Raw genomic sequence first — 25,482 nt, 5'->3', positions numbered from 1 at the left:
GGGCCCCGAGGTCAAAGTGGTTGGCAAGTTTTGAGCAAATAAATGACGCTCATTCAAATAAAACTTTAAAAAAATGTTCCAATAAAACTAAAATATAACTAAATAGCGTTTGTGTCCATATATTGGGGTGTTTTTTTAAGGCTAATTTAAATCCTGCAAGTGGTGATTAATCATGATAAATCCACATTCAAAATTCTCATACATCTGATTTGAAAAGGTAATCAATGGGCAGCATTAATTAAAATGAATGAATGGGGGGAAACAATGAGGACGGCAGAGAGTTTTTGCTGTAAGAGGATTTAAAAGAACAGAAGCAGGGGAAGGTTAGGAAGACGTTTAATCCTCCAGCTCTGCTGGGAAGAACCACGCTGAGCTCTTTTGTGAAGAATATTTACTGTTGATGGAGGCACTCATGCATTCCCAGGGAAGCTGCAAACTGCTGCTGCACGCGCGTAAGCATGTTCTAGAACTTTCTTACCTGATCCGTCAACTTTCTGTCTGTTTGAAGCAATAAGACATTTCTCAGCAAGTGAAATCCTCTCATCTTCAATCTTCTCATCTTCTTGTCCTTTGTCAGTTTTTGCAGCAAATGTATTCTCGCCTGAGCTGTCAGGTGCAACTGCCACTAAAACAAAAGCACAAGGTATGTCTTTTTTTATTTATTTTTTATTTTTTTATTTATTTATTTTTACAGATTTTCTATATCGGATTATATGGCGAACACAACCTTTCAAAAAGTATTTTGGTGTTTATTGTATGTACACATTATTTTGTTTTTATTCACTCTTTTGTGTAATTATTCTCTTTTTGTACGCTTCCTGTTTTTATAGTTTGTGTTCACAGCCACTATTAGGGATGGCTACCGTTCTGATACGGTACTCAAGGGTACTTGTGCAGTTGTTATATCTTGTTTTTTTTGCACTTTTCTGTGTCTCAGCTACAGTTTCAGCTGGAAGTAGTGTATAGTTTATGGTGTGTTTGCTAGTCCGGTCTGGTCTTTTGTTGCGTCCTAGGAAGTGTTAATACTGTAAGTATCGTACTTATTACGCAGCAACTGTTTGATTGTAACTTGCATCTTATTTGTAGTTTTCATGAAGAAATGTGGAGTTGTTGAAAATCGCCATGTAAAATCGATAATGCTAATTAGTCGCACGTCAATAGCAAAGCCAATGTGAATTAGCATCGAGCTAGTGGATCCTTACATTACTTACGCTGGAGTGCTTTTTGAGGCAATTGCTTTGTTGGCATTGAAAATGACAACATTATCTAGTATGGCTAAGTCCGCTCTCAGTGCTGCTGGAGTGATCTCCAAGTGAGCAAAGAGCCAGTTGAGTCAGCAACCAGCAACCCAGGTACCGTAACATGGCACCGTTGGATTTTAAGTGAATCGGCGGATTCTGCCGGTGCCAAAAAAGTACCGGATTTAGTACCCAAACCTAGCTGCTATATTTGCTGCTTTGTGTGCCAAATATAAAGTTATTTATTATATTATATGATATTATATTTTATTATGCTGTATATATTATTTTATTCTTTACTACATTTTATTATATTATATTATACTGTTTATATTATATTATATTATATCATATATTATATTATGTTTTTTTTTATATTATATTGTATGATTTTATATCATTATACTGTATCTATTACATTACACTATATTATATTATATTATACTGTTTATATCATATTATATCATATATTATGTTTTTTTAATATTAAATTGTATGATTTTATATCATTATACTGTATCTATTACATTACACTATATTATATTATATTATATTATACTGTTTATATTATATTATATTATATCATACATTATATTATGTTTTTTTATATTATATTGTATGATTTTATATCATTGTACTCTATCTATTACATTACACTATATATATATTATATTATATTACACTGTAAAAATCATATATTACACTGTAAAAATCATATTGTACTATATTACACTGTATACATCATATTATGTTGTATTATATTGTATTATGTTATATTACACTGTATATATCATATGTTATACTATATTGTATTATATTATATCACACTGTATACATCATATTATGTTAAATTATATTGTATTATATTATATTACACTGTATATATAATATGTTATATTACACTGTATATATCATATGTTATATTGTATTATATTATATTACACTGTATATATCATATTATGTTATATTACACTGTATACATCATATTATATTATATTACACTGTATGTATCATATTATGTTATACTATATTGTATTATATCACACTGAATATATCATATTATGTTATATTATATTGTATTACATTATATTATATTACACTGTATATATCATGTTATATTTTATTATATTATATTACACTGTATATATCATATGTTATATTATATTACACTGTATATATTATATTATATTACACTGTATGTATCATATTATATTATATTACACTGTATATATCACATTATATTATATCATATGTTATATTATATTATATCATTATGTTATATTATATTACACTGTATATATCATATTACATTATATTATCTTATATTACACTGTATATATCATATTATATTATGCAGTGAGGCCGAGCCAATCGGTGGCCAGGATACTGAACAGCGTGCTCTGATTGGTTGGGTCCCCTCTACTACTGTGCCATTCATAGTTTTAATTAATTCCGCCATTTTCATTCTTTAATTTAGGAGCAAAGCAATTGTAGAATAAACGTCGACTGCACTGTAATAATGTGTGTTGTTTACATTGTGTTGAATGTGATGTTCAATGACAAGAGATAAAGTGGTAAATAGGACAGTTGGTAGTAAACAAGATGATTTAACGTGGAACAACTTGACTGCACTGTAATAATGTGTGTTGTTTACATTGTGTATAAAGTGGTAAATAGGACAGTTGGTAGTAAACAACAACAAGATGATTTAAATTTGTGTTGTGCTGCCAGTCACCAACAACTCAGGCGTGACCCCGGCCGGCCAGTGTGGAACCTGGGTGAAGGACCCCGACGGAGGGCGTTTTACGTCCCCCAACTACCCGCAGAAGTACCCGCCTGAGCGTGAGTGTGTGTACATCATAGAGGGTGAGTCCACGTCCACGTCCACATCCACATCCACATCCAGCACTCCCGGGTCTTACTTACCTCTGCTCCCAGCCTCTCCCCGCCAGTGCATCAACTTGTTCTTCGACAACAAGTATTCCATCGAGCCGTCCTGGGACTGCAAGTTCGACCACATCGAGGTGCGCGACGGCCCCTTCGGCTTCTCCCCCATCATCGGACGCTACTGCGGCCAGGAGAGCCCCTCCTACGTGCGCTCCAGCGGGAGGTACCTCTACATCAAGTTTGTGGCCGACGGCGAGCTGGAGGCCATCGGCTTCTCCGCCCGATACAACTTCACTCAAGGTGCGTCGTCATGGCGACCATTGCATATAAATACCTGGAAATAAACATCAATAATCTACATATATCATGTGATTACTCCAAACAATTATTGCAATCATTTTGTTTGGATTTAGTTGTGATTCTATTTGACATGAATATACTTGGAGCTCCTTGACCTTGACAGCCAAGGTCAGTCATCAGGTCAATGCTTCAAAACACAGAAGTTGAGGTGATACTTTTCAGCAAATAAATGAGGTACATTTAGGTCAAACATTTAAAGGACGTTTGTGTATGACGTCATGGCAACACAAGTGCATTTATGACAAATGTTTGGGGCCATTTTTGAGGTTGATTGAAATTATTTAGGCAAGTAAATTACTGCGATTAATCATGATTAATCCAGATTCTAAAGTGTGATAAATCTGATAAAATTAATAATTTGGCAGCACTATATATACATATATAAATATATAGGGACAAGCGGTAGAAAATGGACGGATGGATGGATATATAGTGGAGTTATGTACTTAACAAAAAAAGGTGAAATAACTGAAAACATGTTTTATATTTTAGTTTCTTCAAAATAGCCACCCTTTGCTCTGATTACTGCTTTGCACACTCTTGGCATTCTCTCCATGAGCTTCAAGCACACCTGTGAAGTGAAAACTATTTCAGGTGACTACCTCTTGAAGCTCATCGAGCTCATGAAGCTCATTATTTTGTGTTTTTGTTTTTTTAAATGTTTTTTTAATACAAAAAGAGGATAAAACATTAAAAAAAAAATACAAATATATAACAACTTTATACCTATGAATAGGTCTGAAGCTAGTTAAGAATATAGAGCGTTGAATTTTTTTTTTTATATATATATATGACTTACTTGTAGTTAAGTAAGTCATATATATATATATATATATATATATATTTATATATATATATATATATATATATATATATGTATGTGTGGGGAAAAAATCACAAGACTATTTCATCTCTACAGGCCTGTTTCATGAGGGGGGGTACCCTCAATCATCAGGAGATTTTAATGGGAGCATTCGCATACCATGGTTTATATAGGGCACAGAGTGGGTGGGTACAGGCTGGCCTAGGGGCGTGGTGATTGGCTCATGTGTTACCTAGGAGGTGTTTCCGTCTATGGCGGCATGCTGTTACAATTTCGCTGCGCTTGTTGAGGGATGACAGGTCTGGACGGTAAATAATAAACAGTTTCTCTTTCAAGCATAGGTTGCATCTTTTATTACCACTATTGTAAGGTGTGCTGGATGCAAGAATTTGCCATGTTATTGAATATTCAACATTATTGTCTTTGAGGTCCCAAATGTGTTTGCTGAGTTCTGTGGTATTTCGCAGGTTTTTGTTCCTGAAAGAAGCCTTGTGATTGTTCCATCTGGTTTTGAATTCACCCTCGGTTAATCCTACATATGTGTCGGATGTGTTAATGTCCTTGCGTATTACCTTAGATTGGTAGACAACTGATGTTTGTAAGCACCCCCCGTTGAGGGGGCAATCAGGTTTCTTTCGACAGTTACATGCTTTGTTGGTTTTGGAGTCGCTCTGACTGGGGGTCGACGGCTCATTTGCAATTGTTTTGTTGTGGTTTGAGATGATTTGTCGTATATTGTTCATGCAGCTGTAGCTCAATTTAATGTTGTTCTTGTTGAATACTTTTCTTAGGTTGTTGTCTTTGGGAAAGTGTTTGTCAATCAGATTGAGGAATTTGTGTCCAATGTTCGTTGAGACGTTTTTGCTGTATGGGGGGTTGTACCAGATGATGTCGTTTCGTTTTCTGTTCTTTTTTGGCTGGTTTCCTGGCGTGGGTTCATAGGTGAGGGTGAAATTGTATCCGCTTTCATCAAGGGCTTTTTGGTACGGGGGGGTTGCTCTACTACGGTATCGAGCACTATTTTTTGGATAACCTTATTAAGACATATACTCCGCTCCAAATTGACATTTGTTGAGCACTGTACGACGATCAGAAATGGAAAAATTCAACATCGACTACTCCACGAAGAACATTCCCATACCCGCGCAGAATGACTACAAGCTAAGGCTCATAGAAAAGACGGAACACTTCCTAAGAAGGATGCGGTGGAAAGCACATTTTTCCCTCCACCCTGAAACAAAAGGAATGCAAAAGGAAACTTACGGATTCAAATCTACCAAGAACCCACCCACAGTTGAGGAACTAAAGGATTTTGAGAACGACATGCTCAAAATGATACAATCAGTCAAATTCAAGCCAATCCGCAACCCACTCCTCACCAAGCTGAAAAATGACAAGGAGCGCATCAAGAAAGTAAACAACCTCATCATAGCTGCCGATAAAACCACAAACTTCTACAGAATGGACATACCAGAACACCACACCTTACTGGACAGAAGCATCACCAAATCATACAAAAAAGCGCAACCCAACACCTTACAAAACATCCACCTGGAAAATAAAAGGATCGCGGCTGAACTGGACATTGAGGACAGGGTGGACGCCACAGCCAACAAGGAAGCCTTCATCACATTGAAGGACCACAAACCCAACTTCGCAAATAACCCAACATGCCGACTAATAAACCCAACTAAATCTGAAATAGGAAAAATTAGCAAAATAATCCTGGACAGAGTCAACACAAAAATCAAGGACAAAACACCACTCAACCAATGGAGAAATACAGCAGCAGTAATCAAATGGTTCAACAACATCCAAGACAAACAACAGCACAACTTTATCTCCTTTGATATCGAAGAATTTTACCCTTCCATCACGCAAGACCTACTGACTCAAGCACTAGACTTCGCCTCAGACTACGACTCAATCACAGGCAACGAAAGAAACATCATCATCCACGCAAAAAACTCCATTCTCATCCACAACAGTACACCATGGCAAAAAAAGAACAATGCAACATTTGACGTCACTATGGGAAGTTTTGACGGAGCAGAAACGTGTGAACTCGTTGGGAGTTTCCTCCTCTCCCAGCTCGCTAGCCTCAATCTGAACCTTGGTATTTACCGTGATGACGGACTGGCAGTGTGTCGCGCCTCGCCAAGGAGCAGCGAGAATACCAAGAAGCGCATATGCCAAATTTTCAAAGAAAACGGCCTACGGATCACGATTGAAGCCAACAAGCAAACCGTCAACTTCCTTGACGTCACTTTCAACCTGAGAAATAACAGCTACCAACCATTCACGAAACCCAACACAACACTCCAATACGTGCACCATGACAGCAACCACCCACCCACCACCACGAAAAGAATACCTACCGGAATCAATAAAAGGCTATCGATGCTGTCATCTAGCAAAGCTGAATTTGACCAAGCAACCCCCCCGTACCAAAAAGCCCTTGATGAAAGCGGATACAATTTCACCCTCACCTATGAACCCACGCCAGGAAACCAGCCAAAAAAGAACAGAAAACGAAACGACATCATCTGGTACAACCCCCCATACAGCAAAAACGTCTCAACGAACATTGGACACAAATTCCTCAATCTGATTGACAAACACTTTCCCAAAGACAACAACCTAAGAAAAGTATTCAACAAGAACAACATTAAATTGAGCTACAGCTGCATGAACAATATACGACAAATCATCTCAAACCACAACAAAACAATTGCAAATGAGCCGTCGACCCCCAGTCAGAGCGACTCCAAAACCAACAAAGCATGTAACTGTCGAAAGAAACCTGATTGCCCCCTCAACGGGGGGTGCTTACAAACATCAGTTGTCTACCAATCTAAGGTAATACGCAAGGACATTAACACATCCGACACATATGTAGGATTAACCGAGGGTGAATTCAAAACCAGATGGAACAATCACAAGGCTTCTTTCAGGAACAAAAACCTGCGAAATACCACAGAACTCAGCAAACACATTTGGGACCTCAAAGACAATAATGTTGAATATTCAATAACATGGCAAATTCTTGCATCCAGCACACCTTACAATAGTGGTAATAAAAGATGCAACCTATGCTTGAAAGAGAAACTGTTTATTATTTACCGTCCAGACCTGTCATCCCTCAACAAGCGCAGCGAAATTGTAACAACATGCCGCCATAGACGGAAACACCTCCTAGGTAACACATGAGCCAATCACCACGCCCCTAGGCCAGCCTGTACCCACCCACTCTGTGCCCTATATAAACCATGGTATGCGAATGCTCCCATTAAAATCTCCTGATGATTGAGGGTACCCCCCCTCATGAAACAGGCCTGTAGAGATGAAATAGTCTTGTGATTTTTTTCCCACACATACATATATTGCGCTCTACTATGGTATCGAGCACTATTTTTTGGATAACCTTATTAAGACATATATATATATATATATATATATATATATATATATATATATATATATATATATATATATATATGACTTACTTGTAGTTAAGTAAGTCATACTACTAAAGTATTCCACTTTGCAACTCGTTTTTGTAAATGATGCATATTTTGAGTTTTTCCATAACAACAAATGGTGTTTTTTTGTTAGTTTTTTTTACAAAAAGAGCATAAAACAAAAACAAAACATTACAAATATATAAAAACTTCATATCTATAAATAGATCTGAACCTGTTCAAGAATTTAAAGCGTTGAAAATTAAAAAATATATATATATGACTTACTTATAACACTTTTTTTGAGTGTGACCGTTTTTCGGCTAAGGAGTGATAGTGTCAGTTTTTGCATAAAAACTGTCATAGTTCCACAAATAATAATGCATCAAAATCAGTGTTGTTATGAATTATTGACTTATTAAAGGCTGTAATGACCTCATCTAAAGTATTCCACTTTGCAACTTGTTTTTGGAAATTATTGCATATTTTGTGTTTGTTTTTTTAAATGTTGTTGTTTATATACATGAAAAAAAATACAAATATATAAAAACTTTATATCTATCAATAGGTTTAAAGCTAGTTAAGAATTTAGAGCGTTGGAATAATAAATTTAAAAAAAAAATATATATATATATATATATGACATACTTATAGTTAAGTAAGTCATACTACTAAAGTATTCCACTTTGCAACTCGTTTTTGGAAATTATGCATATTTTGAGTTTTTCCATAACAACAAATGGTGTTTTTTTGTTAGTTTTTTTTACAAAAAGAGCATAAAACAAAAAAAACACCATTACAAATATATAAAAACTTCATATCTATAAATAGATCTGAACCTGTTCAAGAATTTAAAGCGTTGAAAATAAAGAAAAGAAAAAAATATGACTTACTTATAACACTTGTTTTGAGTGTGACCGTTTTTCGGCTCAGGAGTGATAGTGTCAGTTTTTGCATAAAAACTGTCATAGTTCCACAAATAATAATGCATCAAAATCAGTGTTGTTATGAATTATTGACTTATTAAAGGCTGTAATGACCTCATCTAAAGTATTCCACTTTGCAACTTGTTTTTGGAAATTATTGCATATTTTGTGTGTTTGTTTTTTTAAATGTTGTTGTTCATATACATGAAAAAAAATACAAATATATAAAAACTTTATATCTATCAATAGGTTTAAAGCTAGTTAAGAATTTAGAGCGATGGAATAAAAAAAAAAAAAATATATATATATAGGGACGGCGTGGCGCAGTGGAAGAATGGCCGTGCGCGACCCGAGGGTCCCTCGTTCAATCCCCACCTAGTACCAACCTCGTCATGTCCGTTGTGTCCTGAGCAAGACACTTCACCCTTGCTCCTGATGGGTGCTGGTTAGCGCCTTGCATGGCAGCTCCCTCCATCAGTGTGTGAATGTGTGTGTGAATGGGTAAATGTGGAAGTAGTGTCAAAGCGCTTTGAGTACCTTGAAGGTAGAAAAGTGCTATACAAGTACAACCCATTTATTTATCATTTATATATATATATATATATATATATATATATATATATATATATATATATATATATATATATATATATATATATATATATATATATATATATATATATATATATATATATATATATATATATATATGACATACTTATAGTTAAGTAAGTCATAATACTAAAGTATTCCACTTTGCAACTCGTTTTTGGAAATGATGCATATTTTTGTGTTTTTCCATAACAACAAATTGTTTTTTTGTGTGTTTTTTTTTACAAAAAGAGCATAAAACAAACAAAAAAAACATTACAAATATATAAAAACTTCATATCCATAAATAGATCTGAACCTGTTCAAGAATTTAGAGCATTAAAAGTTTAAAAAAAGAATAATATATGACTGTGTTATAACACTTTTTTGAGTTTTACCATTTTTCGGCTAAGGAGTGATAGTGTGAGTTTTTATGCAAAAACTCACAGTTCCAAAAATAATAATGCATCAAAATCAGTTTTGTTATGAATTATTGACTTATTAAGGCTGTAATTACCTCATCTAAATCATTCCATTTTGCAACTTGTTTTTGGAAAATATTGCATATTTTGTGTTTTTTCCATCATAAAAAAAAAAATGTATTCAAAAAGAGCATAAAACATTAAAAAAACATTACCAATATATACAACCTTTATAACTATGAATAGATCTGAAGCTGTTGAAGAATTTAAAGCGCTGAAAGTTTAAAAAATAATATTATTTGACTTACTTACAAGACTTTTTGTGGCTTAGGAGGCTGAAGGTAGTTTAGAATTGGACTGAAGAGTTAAACTGCTTTTCAGTTTGTCCGCAGAGACGAGGTCTGCCATGTTGAGAGTATTATGGTAGTCCACTTCTAAGCACTCTTCTTGGCACCGCATCACGCTCCATTAACTTTGTGTGACTTTGACACAGATGTTTGTTACGCTGCACAGCTGTCTCCTACATGGACGCCAGTTTGCACAATTTATATGTTGCACTTGAACGCCTCACGTACTGAGACACTACTTTCTTGAAATATTGTGGAATGTGCTTGAATGGTGGGAATGTGAGAGTAGACACACACACACACACACACACACACACACACACACACACACACACACACACACACACACACACACACACACACACACACACACACACACACTCTTGTATTTGTTACCTTCTGGAGACCTGAGAAAAAAGCCTCCCTCTTTAGGACCAGCCTTTCTAGATATATAAAGAAGTGTATTTACAACATGAATAATATATACATACTATGCACATGTAAAAAAAAGCTTGTTGTGAAAAAAGAGTTGGAATTTCCCAAGAAATAGGTCACAATTTCACAAGAAAAACGTAGAATCTTGGCAGTATTATAATAAAAGTCGTCATTTTACTCAACGCAAGTCAAAATTTTACAAGAAAAACTGAACATTTGTGCAATATTATGATAAAAGTTGGAATTTTACTCAATAACAGTCACAATTTTACAAGAAATCTTAAAATTTTGGCAATTTTATGAAAATATTCGTACTTTTATTCGACAAAAGACACAACTTTATAAGAAAACTTTAACATTTTGGCAATATTATAATAACAATCGGAATTTTTACTTGCCAAAATTATGACACAAGTCTTAATTTTACCGAAAAAATTTCACTATTTTACAAGAACAAAAAAAAAAAAGTGCAATATTGTGATAAAAGTCAGGAATTTTATATGACAAATGTCACCATTATGCATTAAAAAGTAATAATTTTACATAAAAAGTAATAATTTTACGAGAAAATATTGCAATATTACAGAAACAGAAAGAATATGTGAAATTGTTCCCAATTTTATAAGAAAAAAGTCGACACATTGTGAGAAAAGGGCTGCTTTTAGTTATTTTTTTTTATTTTTTTTAATGTTTTGTTTGTAATTGGTTTTTAATCTTCATTATTTACTTTAGGTTATTACAGTATGTCTCTATATACATATTTATTATTATTTTTTGATTAATTTTGGCCAAAGGGGGCGCATTTCAATTTCTTACACACACTTGTTATTTCATATGTTGACCAGAGGGGGAGCACTTCACATTTTTACACACACTTGTTATTTCATATGTTGACCAGCGGGGGAGAACTTTTAAAAGCGACACACAGGCAATTTGAAAAATCCCTCCTTTTTGGGACCACCCTCATTTTGATAGATTTCACCAGCAGGGGTGCAAATGAGATCTCTATTTTTTTGTTTTTTGTAACGTGCTTAAGGCCGATGACAAAGGAGTCAGGGACTACAGATGGCCCCTGTGCCGCTCTTTGGACAACCCAGCTGTAGAAGCTAACTGTTAATAGCCACTACAGTCTTAGTAGTGCAGTGTATGTGTTCATCCTATGGTCACATATGGCTTGTCTTACGTCAGCACAGGAAGTGGTCAAATCAGCCGTTCACCTGGCGGGGATGAATACGAAAGTTCTTCTTTAGCTGCCATCTTGTTTTATCATATATTGCTGCCTTTGCACCTGTCAATGTTTACTTTTGTATACACATTAATATACACATTAAATCAACAAAAAAAATCCTGACTTTGGAGCAATGTTCACAGACTCTAGTATTTGGCTCTCTATTAGATGCAATGTTATTGGGACCATGATTTATGTCATCACTTGTTCACACCTCCTCATGTGGAAGATACTTTTCCTTCTTTATGTCTCAAGAAGGGTAGAATTACAAGAACACACACACACTCGTTAATAAAAGCTTGTCTTCAGGGGAATAGAGCTTGTCAGTGCTGAGCCGAAGCAGCAGCTTAACGAGGCGGAGGCTTTATTGACAGCAGATTTTATAGGCCACCTACAATGACCAGCAGCAAATATTAATCTGTCCGTCTGTTTATTTCATTTTCTTTTCAAAAAATGAAAATACCACAGCCATCCATCCACTTTAAGCTCAACTCATAGTGAAATGTGATTCCGAGATAGCTACCGAATTCGGTACTTTAAATCAATTCCGTCGGTACTTACGGGTCTCCATTCACGTTAGATTGAAAAATAAATAAATAAAATAAAAAACCTAAAAAAAATTGGACTTGCCATAGACTAGGCTACCATCAGCATCAGCATTTTTACATGGCGATTTCAACACCTCCAAATTTGGCCATGAAAAGCACAACTAAGATGAATGTGGCGGTCAAACTCCTGGTGTGTTAATAAGCACAACACTTACAGTATAAACACTTTGTGGGGCGCAACGTAACACACTCAGCTGCCCGGGAAATGCTACTTCCTAGTCAAACGTAATAATAAAGTTATTTATTTCAAACAGACACAATAATGAAAGCTTTACAAAACAAGTCTAAAATGCATAAACAACATACTATGGATAGCCTGCACTGCCCTCTAATGTCTCGGAAGTGCAACTGCATTGGAAATGAGACTCAAACGTAATCAAAAAACAAGATTAAAAAACAATGGACAGCACAGTTATTTTAATCAACTCTTTTTGTATGTTACATTAAAAAACATAATATTACTGTGAAACAAATAACATTTATTAGCACACACAAAAGTAGAGAAAATTGGTACAGTCGATTCGAAGGTACCGGAATTTGGTACCGTATCGGTTCAATTGTGAACGGTACCTATCCCTAGAAACTATCTGTTTTTTGAACTGGAAAATCTCCTTCTGGTGGCATGAAGATAGCCTAAAAATGTATTTTGTAAAATTGATTATCATCCAAAAATTATAATAAAAAAAAAAAATATATTTATGTACGGTATATATATATATATATATATATATATATATATATATATATATATATATATATATATATATATATATATATATATATTTTTTTTTTTTTTTTTTTTAATGTATATATATATATATATATATATATAAACATATATATTTGCATGTTCTCCCCGTGACTGCGTGGGTTCCCTCCGGGTACTCCGGCTTCCTCCCACTTCCAAAGACATGCACCTGGGGATAGGTTGATTGGCAACACTAAATTGGCCCTAGTGTGTGGATGTGAGTGTGAATGTTGTCAGTCTATCTATGTTGGCCCTGCGATGAGGTGGCGACTTGTCCAGGGTGTACCCCGCCTTCCGCCCGATTGTAGCTGAGATAGGCTCCAGCGCCCCCCGCGACCCCGAAGGGAATAAGCGGTAGGAAATGGATGGATGGATGGATATATATATATACATTATATTTTATTTTTTTATTTTTTTATTTTTTGTTTTGTTTTGTTTTGTTTTTCTAAATCAATTCTTGAAAATTAGGTATTTATGTAGAAATGGGTTGTCTAAGAATCGCCATTCAGAGATTTGTTTGTGGGCCCTGATTACCTATACCTACCTTATAAGACAAGCATGCTGTGGACATGAGCGGCGTGCGGCACGGGAGGAATGATGTTATTATATTCTAAAATTCCTTATGAAGCGCTCTGTCGTTCACAAATTGACGTTTTACACTTCACGCAAAAAACACAGAAATGAAGCACCAATAACCAATTACTTTTAATAAGTAATTCCTCATTGTAAAAAAGTAATCAGATTATTATCGGAATTTCTATTTAATAAACGTAATAAATTACTGGGAAAGTAATAATTGTGTTACTTTCAAGAAAGAAACCTTAAAAAAACATCTGGCACATGCAGTGGATAGACGTTTCATGAAAGCAGAGTGTACGAGTGTGTGCCTTTAAAAGGCGCTTCCTGTTGCCAAGTGAGATGAGACTTCAGCGTGTTTGTTGAATCTTTTCACTGGATTGTGTTACCTCCGGTTAGTAAAGAGATTGAATGTCGAATTGGCTGTCGTCTTCTTGTCCACACAGGTAGGATTTTTTTTTTAAATTACCCTTTATTTAACCAGGAAGAAAATCCAATTGAGATTAAAAAAATATTTTTTCAAGGGACTCCTGGCCAAGAGGCAGCACATCAAATGACATTCATTAAAATGACAGGACGGTCACTTCAGTCATGTATTTGTTGTTCATTATTCCCACATGGTAGTAGTAGTAGTGGTTGTGTGTGCTTACATGTCGGGTGTTATTTGCTGTACGATGTTGCCTTATTTAATATCAAGTTCATTTTAGTAATGTGCCGGTTGCCAGAAAACCAACATCAAAAGTAGCGTACCACTTTCCATTAGACATAATTCATATCTACATTGTTGACCAACAAGTATGTGCTCCAATCACTCTATCTCAAAAAAATAAGAGTTGTAGAAATGATTGTAAAGTCAAGACAGCCATGACATGATGTTCTTTACAAGTGTACGTAGACTTTTGACCAGGACTGTATACAACACACACGTGTGTCTGGAACAGAAAGCTTTAGATAGAATTATTTGCAGACGTAATCCTTATATTGGATGAACTCCTGGCACTGCATTGTTGTACTGTGCCTCAGATAGGAATGAAAGTGAATAATCCGTCCAAGAAACATGAGAGGATTATTAAGAACCAAGATGGCAAATCTGCTTTTATAATCCGGCTGGCAAGTAGATCCATCAGCTCCGAGGTTCAGAAGGAAACATTTAAACACGTGTGGTCTTAGGGACGTGATTCTCAATTATTGTCTGCTACTGCTGATCAAAACAAGTCAGAATTCCCTGACCTCACCCACCTTCAAAATGATTATTTCATAACCAATCTTCTGTTTTCTCTCTCTAGATCCTGAGTTCAAAGGCGTTGGAGACCTGCCGGCATTGCCATGTAAGTATTACCACACAACAAGGACATAGAAACATTCACTAGCCTTTCATTTGGCCCGCCCAACAACGCCCAAATAGTCTGGATGAAACCATTCATACCAGGGTTGCTCGTGTATGCGGTACCCCCGCCGCCCAGCAGGGAGCGACAGCGGAGCTTATGTGTCACATATGTGGGCGAGCAGAAGAAGATGGCACTATCCACTTTAGGAAAACAAAAGAAAGAAAGAACATCAAACATCAACAAAACGTAGCTTCTGTGTCTTCACACTGTTAACTATCTGTCTAGCTGCGCACGCTGGAAACGAGTAGCAAGCGTAGAATAATTAATTTATTGTGAAAGCTAATTTGTTTACCTTGTAAATAAGTCAAGTCTCAAAGAAATGTAACACTTTCTAAAGAAACATCCACATTTTGATGTCCGGCCCCTGAGACCTTGGGCCCTCATCCTTACTGTATGTATTTCAATAGTCCTGATTTTAAACCTTATAACGCCACATGTGATACAGATCACATGCATGAACTACACGTATAATCCACACGAGGGCAGTATTTGACATAATGATCCTGCAAGATTGACACGAAGAAGAAATGAGAGACTTGAATTTTGAAGAGAAACTTTGCCATATAAGGTAAGGAAAATGTTTTTTTTTTGTTTTTTTTTATTCTTTTGTTTTTTTTCTCTTTTTTTCCCTTTTTTTTTGGATGTAATGTAGTTTTTTTAAATGACAAATCAGTATGAACAGTTAATCCGTCAATGCAATGTAAAATTGTGTGATAATTCATAATATATTTTAGAGTTGAAAATGTGTGTATCAAATTTGAAACAGCAGGTATAAAAGGTAATACAACTCTAAATTAGTCAATTAACATTTTATTGCATTTCATTCATTATTAATACCATCGAGCAACATACATATTTTTAAAATAAATATATTTACATTACACAATATTAATATTAATATATTTACCACTTCTATGTGAGCGCTTTGAGTATCTAATAATAGAAAAGCGCCATATAAAATATAATCCATTATTATTTTATTATTATTTAGAGGTAAAATATGCATGTCCAATTTGTGTTGGGATAACAAATTATCGCTTTTTGGTTTTTATGAAAAGAAAAAAATCACCTTAAAAATGCATAATGATATTGTGATTTGTTATGAAAATAACAAACATAATATTTCGGGACCTTCTGTGTCGAATTGAATATAATATATGGAAATTGATTTTTGTAAAAAAAATAAAAATTGATTTGTACAGAAGGACCAATAATGGGAATTCATGTGATTTATTTAGTGGGTTAGGTTTTTTTTAATTGGATGTGATCATTATTTGAACTTTTTACAGCAAGAGTGTGTATTGGAAATTTTCTGATCAAGTAGTCAAACAAAATTGTTTTTCTTAGATTTATTTTGAAAAGCTCAAGCATTTCAAAAGACAGTTGACATTCCCAGCAGGTATGAAAGGGAAAAGTGCAGAGTTACAAATGTGTCATTCTTTTATACAATATAACAATCCCAGTTTTAACCTAATATTTTATTATCCTCGTGCCCCAAAGAATGTCACATTTATTATTATTTGCATATTTATTATTATCCCCTCACTTTGGTCGCATTTATGAGGCCCTGAACACGCACCAAAACTCACCAATTTTTGTAAGTTTGTGCGAAAAATGTGATATTTTCGGGAGACCAAACACGAAATTTTAAAGTTGCCTTAATAAAATAATGTATCTTTCCTTACTAAATCCTTATTGTTTGACAGAAAAAAGATGCATTTGCAATTTCATAACTTTTAGAACTATAATATTACCTAATAATGCAACAAATATTATATTATGATACATTCCAAACGTTTTTTTTTGTTAAGATAAAAATAAATACTTAATTATCTGCTTGACTCATGATTTAAAAGCATGCTACCCATCAAATTGTACACTGTAAAAATTACAATAGATTTTACAGTAAAATATTGGTGGCTTAGTTGCCAGAATTTTAACATTTAAAAAATAATTACTATTTTTCCAATTATAGTAATATACCTTAAAAGACAACAACCATACATTTTACTGTAAAAAAAACTGTTACCCATTTCACATTTACAGTAATGCACTCTAAATGCAACAAATATTATATTTACAATTACATTAAAACAGTGTTCTTGTTAGAATAAACATAAAAAATTATCTGCTTCATGATTATCCTTTAATTTGTACACTGTAAAAATGACAATAGATTTACAGTTTAAAAAAACCTGGTAGATCAGTCATCTGAATTTGACAATAAAAAACTGGTGTTACAATTTTTCCATGTATAGTAATCAGTGTTGGGTTAGTTACTGAAAACCAGTAACTAGTTACAGTTACTAGTTACTTTATTTCAAAAGTAACTCAGTTACTAACTCAGTTACTTACACCAAAAAGTAATGCGTTACTGTGAAAAGTAACTATTTAGTTACTTCTTCTACTTTTTTTTTTTAAAGCTCCCATTAATGCCCTTTTAGCCTTCATTTCAGTACTGTTATTGTAGTGGAGAATAATACAATCTGTTGATCAACTTGACATACATTTGCATCACTGAACTCTGCTAAGCAATGTGCTCTACATACAACACACAAAGACAAAGATATGTTTCAAAGGGCCAATTTATTTCAGGCCAGAACAAATTGACAAAACTACTTTAAATAGCTGCAACATAACATACATAAGTAACAAACAGCATAATAACACTAACACTAACCACGTTAAACCCAGATTCCGAACTAACAAAGGTCTTAACTCATTCTCTTTCTATGCCACTTCAATATGGAATGCACTCCCAACAGGTGTAAAAGACAGGGCATCTCTATCCTCCTTCAAAACCGCACTAAAAGAACACCTCCAGGCAACTACAACCCTAAACTAACACCCTCCCTTCCACATAATACCTCTTCGGATTGTAAATAATCAAATGTAGACACTTTTTCTTATACTTTCTGATCTCTCTCTCTGTGTCCACTACTTGCTGTACATATCCTACCAAGTCAGTCCTACACTGTTTCAATGTCCATTTCTCTGATGATGCAATTGTTGATGACTGAAGTGTTGATACCAACCAAACCTGACCCCCTCCCACCCCCCCTCCATATCCCACACCCCGGATTGTAAATAATGTAAATAATTCAATGTATATACCCTGATGATTATCTTGTGTGATGACTGTATTATGATGTTAGTATATATTTGATAGTATATATCTGTATCATGAATCAATTTAAGTGGACCCCGACTTAAACAAGTTAAAAAACGTATTTGGGTGTTACCATTTAGTGGTCAATTGTACGGAATCTACTAATAAAAGTTTCAATCAATCAATCAATCAACAACATAGCTGTAAAGCTGGCTTCACCTAAGGAAGGCACACGTGACATACACAGAGCCTAACCAGGCAGATTTGAATTGTTGTTTTGGGCAGGAGACGGGATCTTTGATCCAAGACACAACTTACATTTAACTAAAATGTTCTTTTCTTTGTGCTCGACAAAAGAAAAGAAGTGAGAATATCTCATACTTGCCAACCCTCCCGAAATTCAGTGCCTCTCCCTGGGACAACCATTCTCCAAATTTCTCCCGATTTCCAGCCGGACTTAAGGCACGCCCCCTCCCGGTCCGTGCGGATCTGAGTGGGGACAGCCTGTCGTCACGTCCGCTTGGCCAACCAAAAAGTAACCACAGAACACTATACCGTATAGTCGTATAGTGTTCTGTGGTTACTTTTTGGTTGGCCAACGGTTTACGTTGTATTGCGCACCCCCCTCCCCTCCCTCCCCTTCCCACACCCAGACACTCACACACACAGAGAGCGCAGAGGAAGAATCAGAAGCACGTCTCTGCTTCGCTGCCATAAAACACGATCAGATCCTCAGTTTCTAGCCGATACTACATAAAAAATAACGTAAAATAACGCAGTAACGCATCATGTAGTAACGGTAACTGAGTTACTGAATATAAAAAATAACGCGTTAGATTACTAGTTACCGCCGAAACTAACGGCGTTACAGTAACGCGTTACTTTGTAACGCGTTAGTCCCAACACTGATAGTAATACGCTGTAAAAATACACCAATAGTTTTTTTACTGTAAAAAAAAACAAAAAACTATGTTACTATGTTAAAACATTGTAAATTTTACAGTGAAATTCTGACAACTGTAAAATGTGCAGATTTTTTTTTACAGTGTATGTCAAAAATATAATAAAATGTACTAATCAAATGCATCTGCACTTGTGTAGTCTAATAATATCTTGCTCTTACTGTAAAACAACTGTGGTATTGTTTGTACATTTACAGTCATACACTGTAAAGTGGATTATATTTTTATATTTATATAGCACTTTTCTCTAGTGACTCAAAGCCCTTTACATAGTGAAAGCCAATATCTAAGTTACATTGAAAGCAGTGTGGGTGGCACTGAGAGCAGGTGGGTAAAGTGTCTTGCCCAAGGACACAACGGCAGTGACTAGGATGGCGGAAGCGGGGATCGAACCTGGAACCCTCAAGTTGCTGGCACGGCCACTCTACCAACTGAGCTATAAAATAAAACAACCATGGATTTTAGTGTAAAAAAGAAAATATATGCTGCAAAAAAAAAAACGTACACTTGCGTCACATTCTGTCAACTGAGTTGCCAAATTATATTTTACTGTAAGAATTAAATTAATCAGCAATTGTGTAATATCAACAACCTCTAAGTTTGTATTCATGTATTATATATAGTTATGATGATTATATATTATGGGCAGCACGGCGGAAGAGGGGTTAGTGCATCTGCCTCACAATACGAAGGTCCTGAGTAGTCTTGGGTTCAATCCCGGGCTCGGGATCTTTCTGTGTGGAGTTTGCATGTTCTCCCCGTGACTGCGTGGGTTCCCTCCGGGTACTCCGGCTTCCTCCCACCTCCAAAGACATGCACCTGGGGATAGGTTGATTGGCAACACTAAATTGGCCCTAGTGTGTGAATGTGAGTGTGAATGTTGTTTGTCTTTCTGTGTTGGCCCTGCGATGAGGTGGCGACTTGTCCAGGGTGTACCCCGCCTTCCGCCCGATTGTAGCTGAGATAGGCTCGAGCGCCCCCCGCGACCCCAAAGGGAATAAGCGGTAGAAAATGGATGGATGGATGGATTATATATTATATATTGTTATGATGATTATATATTGTTATTATGATCATATGTATTTTTATGATGATTATATATTATATATTGTTATGATGATCATATATTATATATTGTTATGATGATCATATATTATATATTGTTATGATGATTATATATTGTTATGATGATTATATATTGTTATTTTGATCATATGTATTTTTATGATGATTATATATTATATATAGTTATGATGATCATATATTATATATAGTTATGATGATCATATATTATATATTGTTACGATGATCATATATTATATATAGTTATAATGATCATATATTATATATAGTTATGATGATCATATATTATTGTTATGATGATTATATATTGTTATTTTGATCATATGTATTTTTATGATGATTATATATTATATATAGTTATGATGATCATATAATTATATATAGTTATGATGATCATATATTATATATAGTTATGGTGATCATATATTATATATAGTTATGATGATCATATATTATATATTGTTATGATGATTATATATTATATATAGTTATGATGATTGTATATATTATATATAGTAATGATAATTATATATTATATATAGTTATGATGATTATATATAATATATATTGTTATGATGATTATATATAGGTATGGTGATTATAAATTGTCGTCCTCAGTCTGTGAGTTTGACCTGAGTGGTCCTGAAGGTTACGTGGAGTCCACTCAGATCATCAGGGAGAAGCGAGCCCTGCAGACCGAGGCTGTGGACTGCAGGTGGCAGATCCGTGCCCCCCCAAGAGCTAAGGTCTGTTTCAATCATGGAATCGTGAGCTCCCCCCCACCCTCAAAATGATCCCGGATTACCCAAAATTCCCGGTTTTCCCCAATGAAAATTAATGAGCCCTTTTTCAAACATGCACAACTCCCACATTTCTCACCCCATTCGAACCGTTCCACCATCCACACACTCAGCTCACATTGGACACTAATTACTTTCCAAGATCAAAAATTCCAGGAATTCACAGAATTTCCAGTTTTCCAAAGCTCTATTTTCACCTCTTCCTGGAAAGTTTTCACAGTCCACATTTTTTAACCAATTCCCGCCATTCCAACTTCATAACATTCCTCTTAGTTGGGACAACAAATGTTCCTATTTATTTTTCATACAAATTCCCGGTTTTCCCAAAGTTCCAGGAATTCCGAAATACCCATTCTCGATTCAAACTGTTACTACATCAACATTTTTCAACCGATTCCAAACTTCCAACACCAACCCATTCATATCATCAATTGTGCGAGTATCAATATTTTAGAAATTCACGGTTTTCTCGAAGTACCCAAATTTCCAGGAAATTCAAATGAATGGACGTATTCAGAGTTCTACAATGTCCTAAATTCTCAAAATGTTGCGTCATTTTTAAACCCGATTCCGACCTTTCAACCATCCACCCACACTAGTCTACCGATAGATCGAACACAAAATATGTTTTCCTTTTCCCAAAATTCCCAGTTTTCCCGGAATGTTCTCCCCATTGACAATGAATAGGCATTATACAATCTACTGCATATCCCACATTTCTCACCCCATTCGAACCGTTCCACCATCCACACACTCCACTCACCTTGGACAGTCAACCCAGCATGTTTCCGGGTTCCAAAAAAATAACCCGATTACCCGGGATTACCAGGAATTTCCCCCCATTGAAAATGAATGGGCAACATACAAACCGGAATTGCAAATTGTAGTTGTGGAAGTCGCTTCCTAGCAGTCCCAATGTCAGACACGGCACAGGTTTAACAAGGTTTTAATCAGAATGTTTCAACAAAAATTTTTCTCTCGAGCAGAACGTGATCTCCCAGTCACGTCCGTATCCTCTCTCTCCCTCTGCTCCCGGCCGCTTACTGTTAAAGACAACAGATGATTAGATTAACACGTACCGCCTGTGAAATCTAATCACCTGCCAGCTGTGTCTCGCCGTCAGCACTGCCACGCCCCCGTCTGATGGTGCTCTGTCTTCAGCACCATGGACAGAGGCGGTGACCTTTGCTCCTTCAGGCAGCGCTGACAACATCTCCCCCCACAGTAGTATTATGTATAATGTCTTACTTCAATACATGTACAGCATATACATTAAATGGTATACTTTTACCTAGGGCCGGGCGATAAAACGATATCAATATATATCACCATAGACACGTAGTCGATGGCAATAAGAAACGCCTTACTTTTACCTGACATATATTCATGGAGTTGCAAGTTATGTCTACCCTGGCGTCATCTGACCTAACAACCACAAAAGTTTGAGTACTAGTTCATGTTGGCAAGATTAGGAAAGGCAAACAAGGATTTGTATTCTGCTTCCCCAGATCTACATGCGCTTCCTGGAGTACGAGATGCACAACTCCAACGAGTGCAAGCGTAACTTTGTGGCCATTTACGACGGCAGCAGTTCTGTGGAGCACCTGAAGAACAAGTTCTGCTCCACCGTGGCCAACGACGTGATGCTCACCTCCTCTGTGGGCGTGGTGCGGCTGTGGGCGGACGAAGGAAGCAGGAAAAGCAAATTCAAGATCCTCTTCACGACCTTCCTTGATCGTGAGTGCATGCATCTCTTCTCCTTCCAGTTCTCCGCCCAAAACAAACCATTTCATCAACTTTTCTGACCTATGCTGAAAATACGCTCGTTCTACATCAGTGGCCCAAGAACATAGCGGAGAACTTTCTAATTCATCCTTAAAACCAACCATTCTCTGAATGATACGTATTTGCTGCCATCTTGTGGACAATCTGTGTCAGGTTCAAACACTGATGACATTTATTAAACAAGACAAGAAGCAAAGAATCAAACAGAGACAGAATTAAATTTGGACTCAAATGAGGAGAGACAACGTCGACCTGTAACCTCTTACAGTGTCTTAGCACGCTCTGGCGAAAGATTGTACGCCACCTTTTTTTATTTGGATTTTCCCTGTTTACATAACAACATCTGTTTTTAAATGAATGGGGAGTATGTAAACAGTCATTGTTCTCGGTCACATTAACACAAAATAAAAAGATGCCTCGGTCTTGGGCTGGTCATGGCTTCAGCTTGAACAGGTCTTCGATGACAATAGATAACCCCCTCCCATCTCCTCCCATTGTACACAATGGAATTTTCCAAGCCTTTGACTTGGTGCAACAAAGACAGCTCTCATCCGTTCACTGGAACTCAGAACGGAAAGTTTTTTGATAATTTACATACAATTTTTCTGACAATATGAGTAAATCAGATAAACGACAATCAAATGTACTTTGATGTGACACCACAGCATTTACTTATAGGACACAATCCAAACAACCTTCCCTAGTCATAGTTAAAAAAAAAAATGCAACTAACATAAAGGTTATGTTAACACATAACACAATCTGCTCACTGGACTTTGTAGATATTATGAAAAACATCCACACATTTAAAAAAAAAAATCCAAGTCGAGTAAAAAATTGCAAAACACTCTCTACATGTATCCATGTTTGGCACATTTTAGCTGCTTGATATTTCTGATTGATTACAACACTTTAAGAAGGTCGTCACGGAAGTAAACAAGGTAGAAGTCAAACTTTCACATACTCTTAATATCCAATTATATTAATCATTACTTGTCAGGTTGTGTAAACGGTAAATAAAAAGAGAATACAACAAATCCTTTTCAACTTATATTCAATTGAATAGACTGCAAAGACAAGATATTTCATGTTCACACTGACAAACTTTGTTCTTTTTTGCAAATAATCATGAACTTAGAATTGAATGGCAGCAACACATTGCAAAAAAAGGCATGTTCACCACTGTGTTACATGGCCTTTCCTTTTAACAACACTCAGTAAAGGTTTGGGAACTGAGGAGACACATTTTTGAAGTGGAATTCTTTCCCATTCTTGCTTGATGTACAGCTTAAGTTGTTCAACAGTCTCCCTTCTCATATTTTAGCCTTCACACATTTTCAATGGCATCGTCTTGCTGAAATAAGCAGGGGCGTCCATGCTAACGTTGCTTGGATGGCAACATATGTTGCTCCAAAAGCTGTATGTACCTTTCAGCATTAATGGTGCCTTCACAGATGTGTAAGTTACCCATGCCTTGGCCACTAATACACCCCCATACCATCACACATGCTGCCTTTTACAGTTACACCCTAGAACAGTCCGGATGGTTCTTTTCCTCTTTGGTCCAGAGAACACCACGTCCACAGTTTCCCAAAAAAAATTTGAAGTGTGGACTTTTCCACTTTGCATCAGTCCATCTGGGATGAGCTCGGGCCCTGGGTGTTGTTGATAAATGGCTGTGGCTTTGCATAGTAGAGTTTTAACTTGCACTTACAGATGTAGTGACCAACTGTAGTTACTGACAGTGGTTTTCTGAGGTGTTCTTGAGCCCATGTGGTGATATCCTTTACGCAGTGATGCCGCTTTTTGATGCAGTAGCGCCTGAGGCAGCCAAGGTGCGTAATATCATGGCTTACGTGCAGTGATTTCTCCAGATTCTCTGAACCTTTTGATGATATTACGGAGCGTAGATGGTGAAATCCCTAAATTCCTTGTAGAGAAATGTTGTTCTTAAACAATTTGCTCAGGCATTTGTTGACAAAGTGGTGACCCTCGCCCCGTCCTTGTTTGTGAATGACTGAAGCTGCTTTTATACCCAATCATGGCACCCACCTGTTCCCAATTAGCCTGTTCACCTGTGGGATGTTCCAAATAAGTGTTTGATGAGCATTCCTCAACTTTCTCACTCTTTTTTGCCACTTGTGCCAGCTTTTTTTGAAACATGTTGCAGGCATCAAATTCCAAATGAGCTAATGTTTGCAAAAAATAACAAAGTTTTCCGGTTCAAACGTTAAATATCTTGTCTTTGCAGTTTGTAATCTCTTTTTATTTACCATTTACAGAACGTGACAATTAGGGATGATGTTTGATAAGAAATTATCGAGTTCGAGCCCATTATTGAATCCTCTTATCGAACCGATTCCTTATCGATTCTCTTATCGAGTACAGATAGGTTGTTGTATATGGAAAAGCTCACTTTTATTTTATAAGAAAAAAATAAAATAAATATTGACTAATAAATAAATAAATATTGACTGTTACCCCCTAAAAAAATAAAATAAAAAATATTGACTGTTGTTACCCAAAGTATATTAAGTGGGATTTTTCAGAAAAACAAATATATACAGTAACACAAAAATAACCTGTCTCTGTGATCACTATAGGTGTATAAATAATAATATAGTGTTAAATAAAATCAGTCCCTTGGGCACAAAACTGAAAATAATACAGCTCTCCAAAAAGTGCACTTCTGCTGCTATTGGAAC

The 25,482-nt window shown here is 35.8% G+C and overlaps 1 protein-coding gene across 1 annotated transcript in view; it reads left to right on the top strand.

Moving 5' to 3' along the window:
• Window positions 1-356: 356 nt before the first annotated feature.
• LOC133582359 (neuropilin and tolloid-like protein 1) overlaps window positions 357-25,482 on the top strand; it is a 29,197-nt gene continuing 4,071 nt past the window's right edge. The window contains exons 1-7 of the mRNA XM_061936530.1: window positions 357-452; window positions 578-643; window positions 2,970-3,104; window positions 3,177-3,425; window positions 14,937-14,978; window positions 20,811-20,938; window positions 22,501-22,729. Of these exons, the coding sequence (XP_061792514.1) occupies window positions 401-452; window positions 578-643; window positions 2,970-3,104; window positions 3,177-3,425; window positions 14,937-14,978; window positions 20,811-20,938; window positions 22,501-22,729 (901 nt within the window). The 5' untranslated portion in view covers window positions 357-400. The remainder of the gene's footprint in view (window positions 453-577; window positions 644-2,969; window positions 3,105-3,176; window positions 3,426-14,936; window positions 14,979-20,810; window positions 20,939-22,500; window positions 22,730-25,482) is intronic.

The sequence above is a fragment of the Nerophis lumbriciformis genome, linkage group LG03, assembly GCF_033978685.3.
Source record: "Nerophis lumbriciformis linkage group LG03, RoL_Nlum_v2.1, whole genome shotgun sequence".
NCBI lineage: Eukaryota > Metazoa > Chordata > Actinopteri > Syngnathiformes > Syngnathidae > Nerophis > Nerophis lumbriciformis.
Note: the sequence above shows the minus strand (reverse complement) of the source record. Positions and strands in the feature narration are given on the sequence as shown.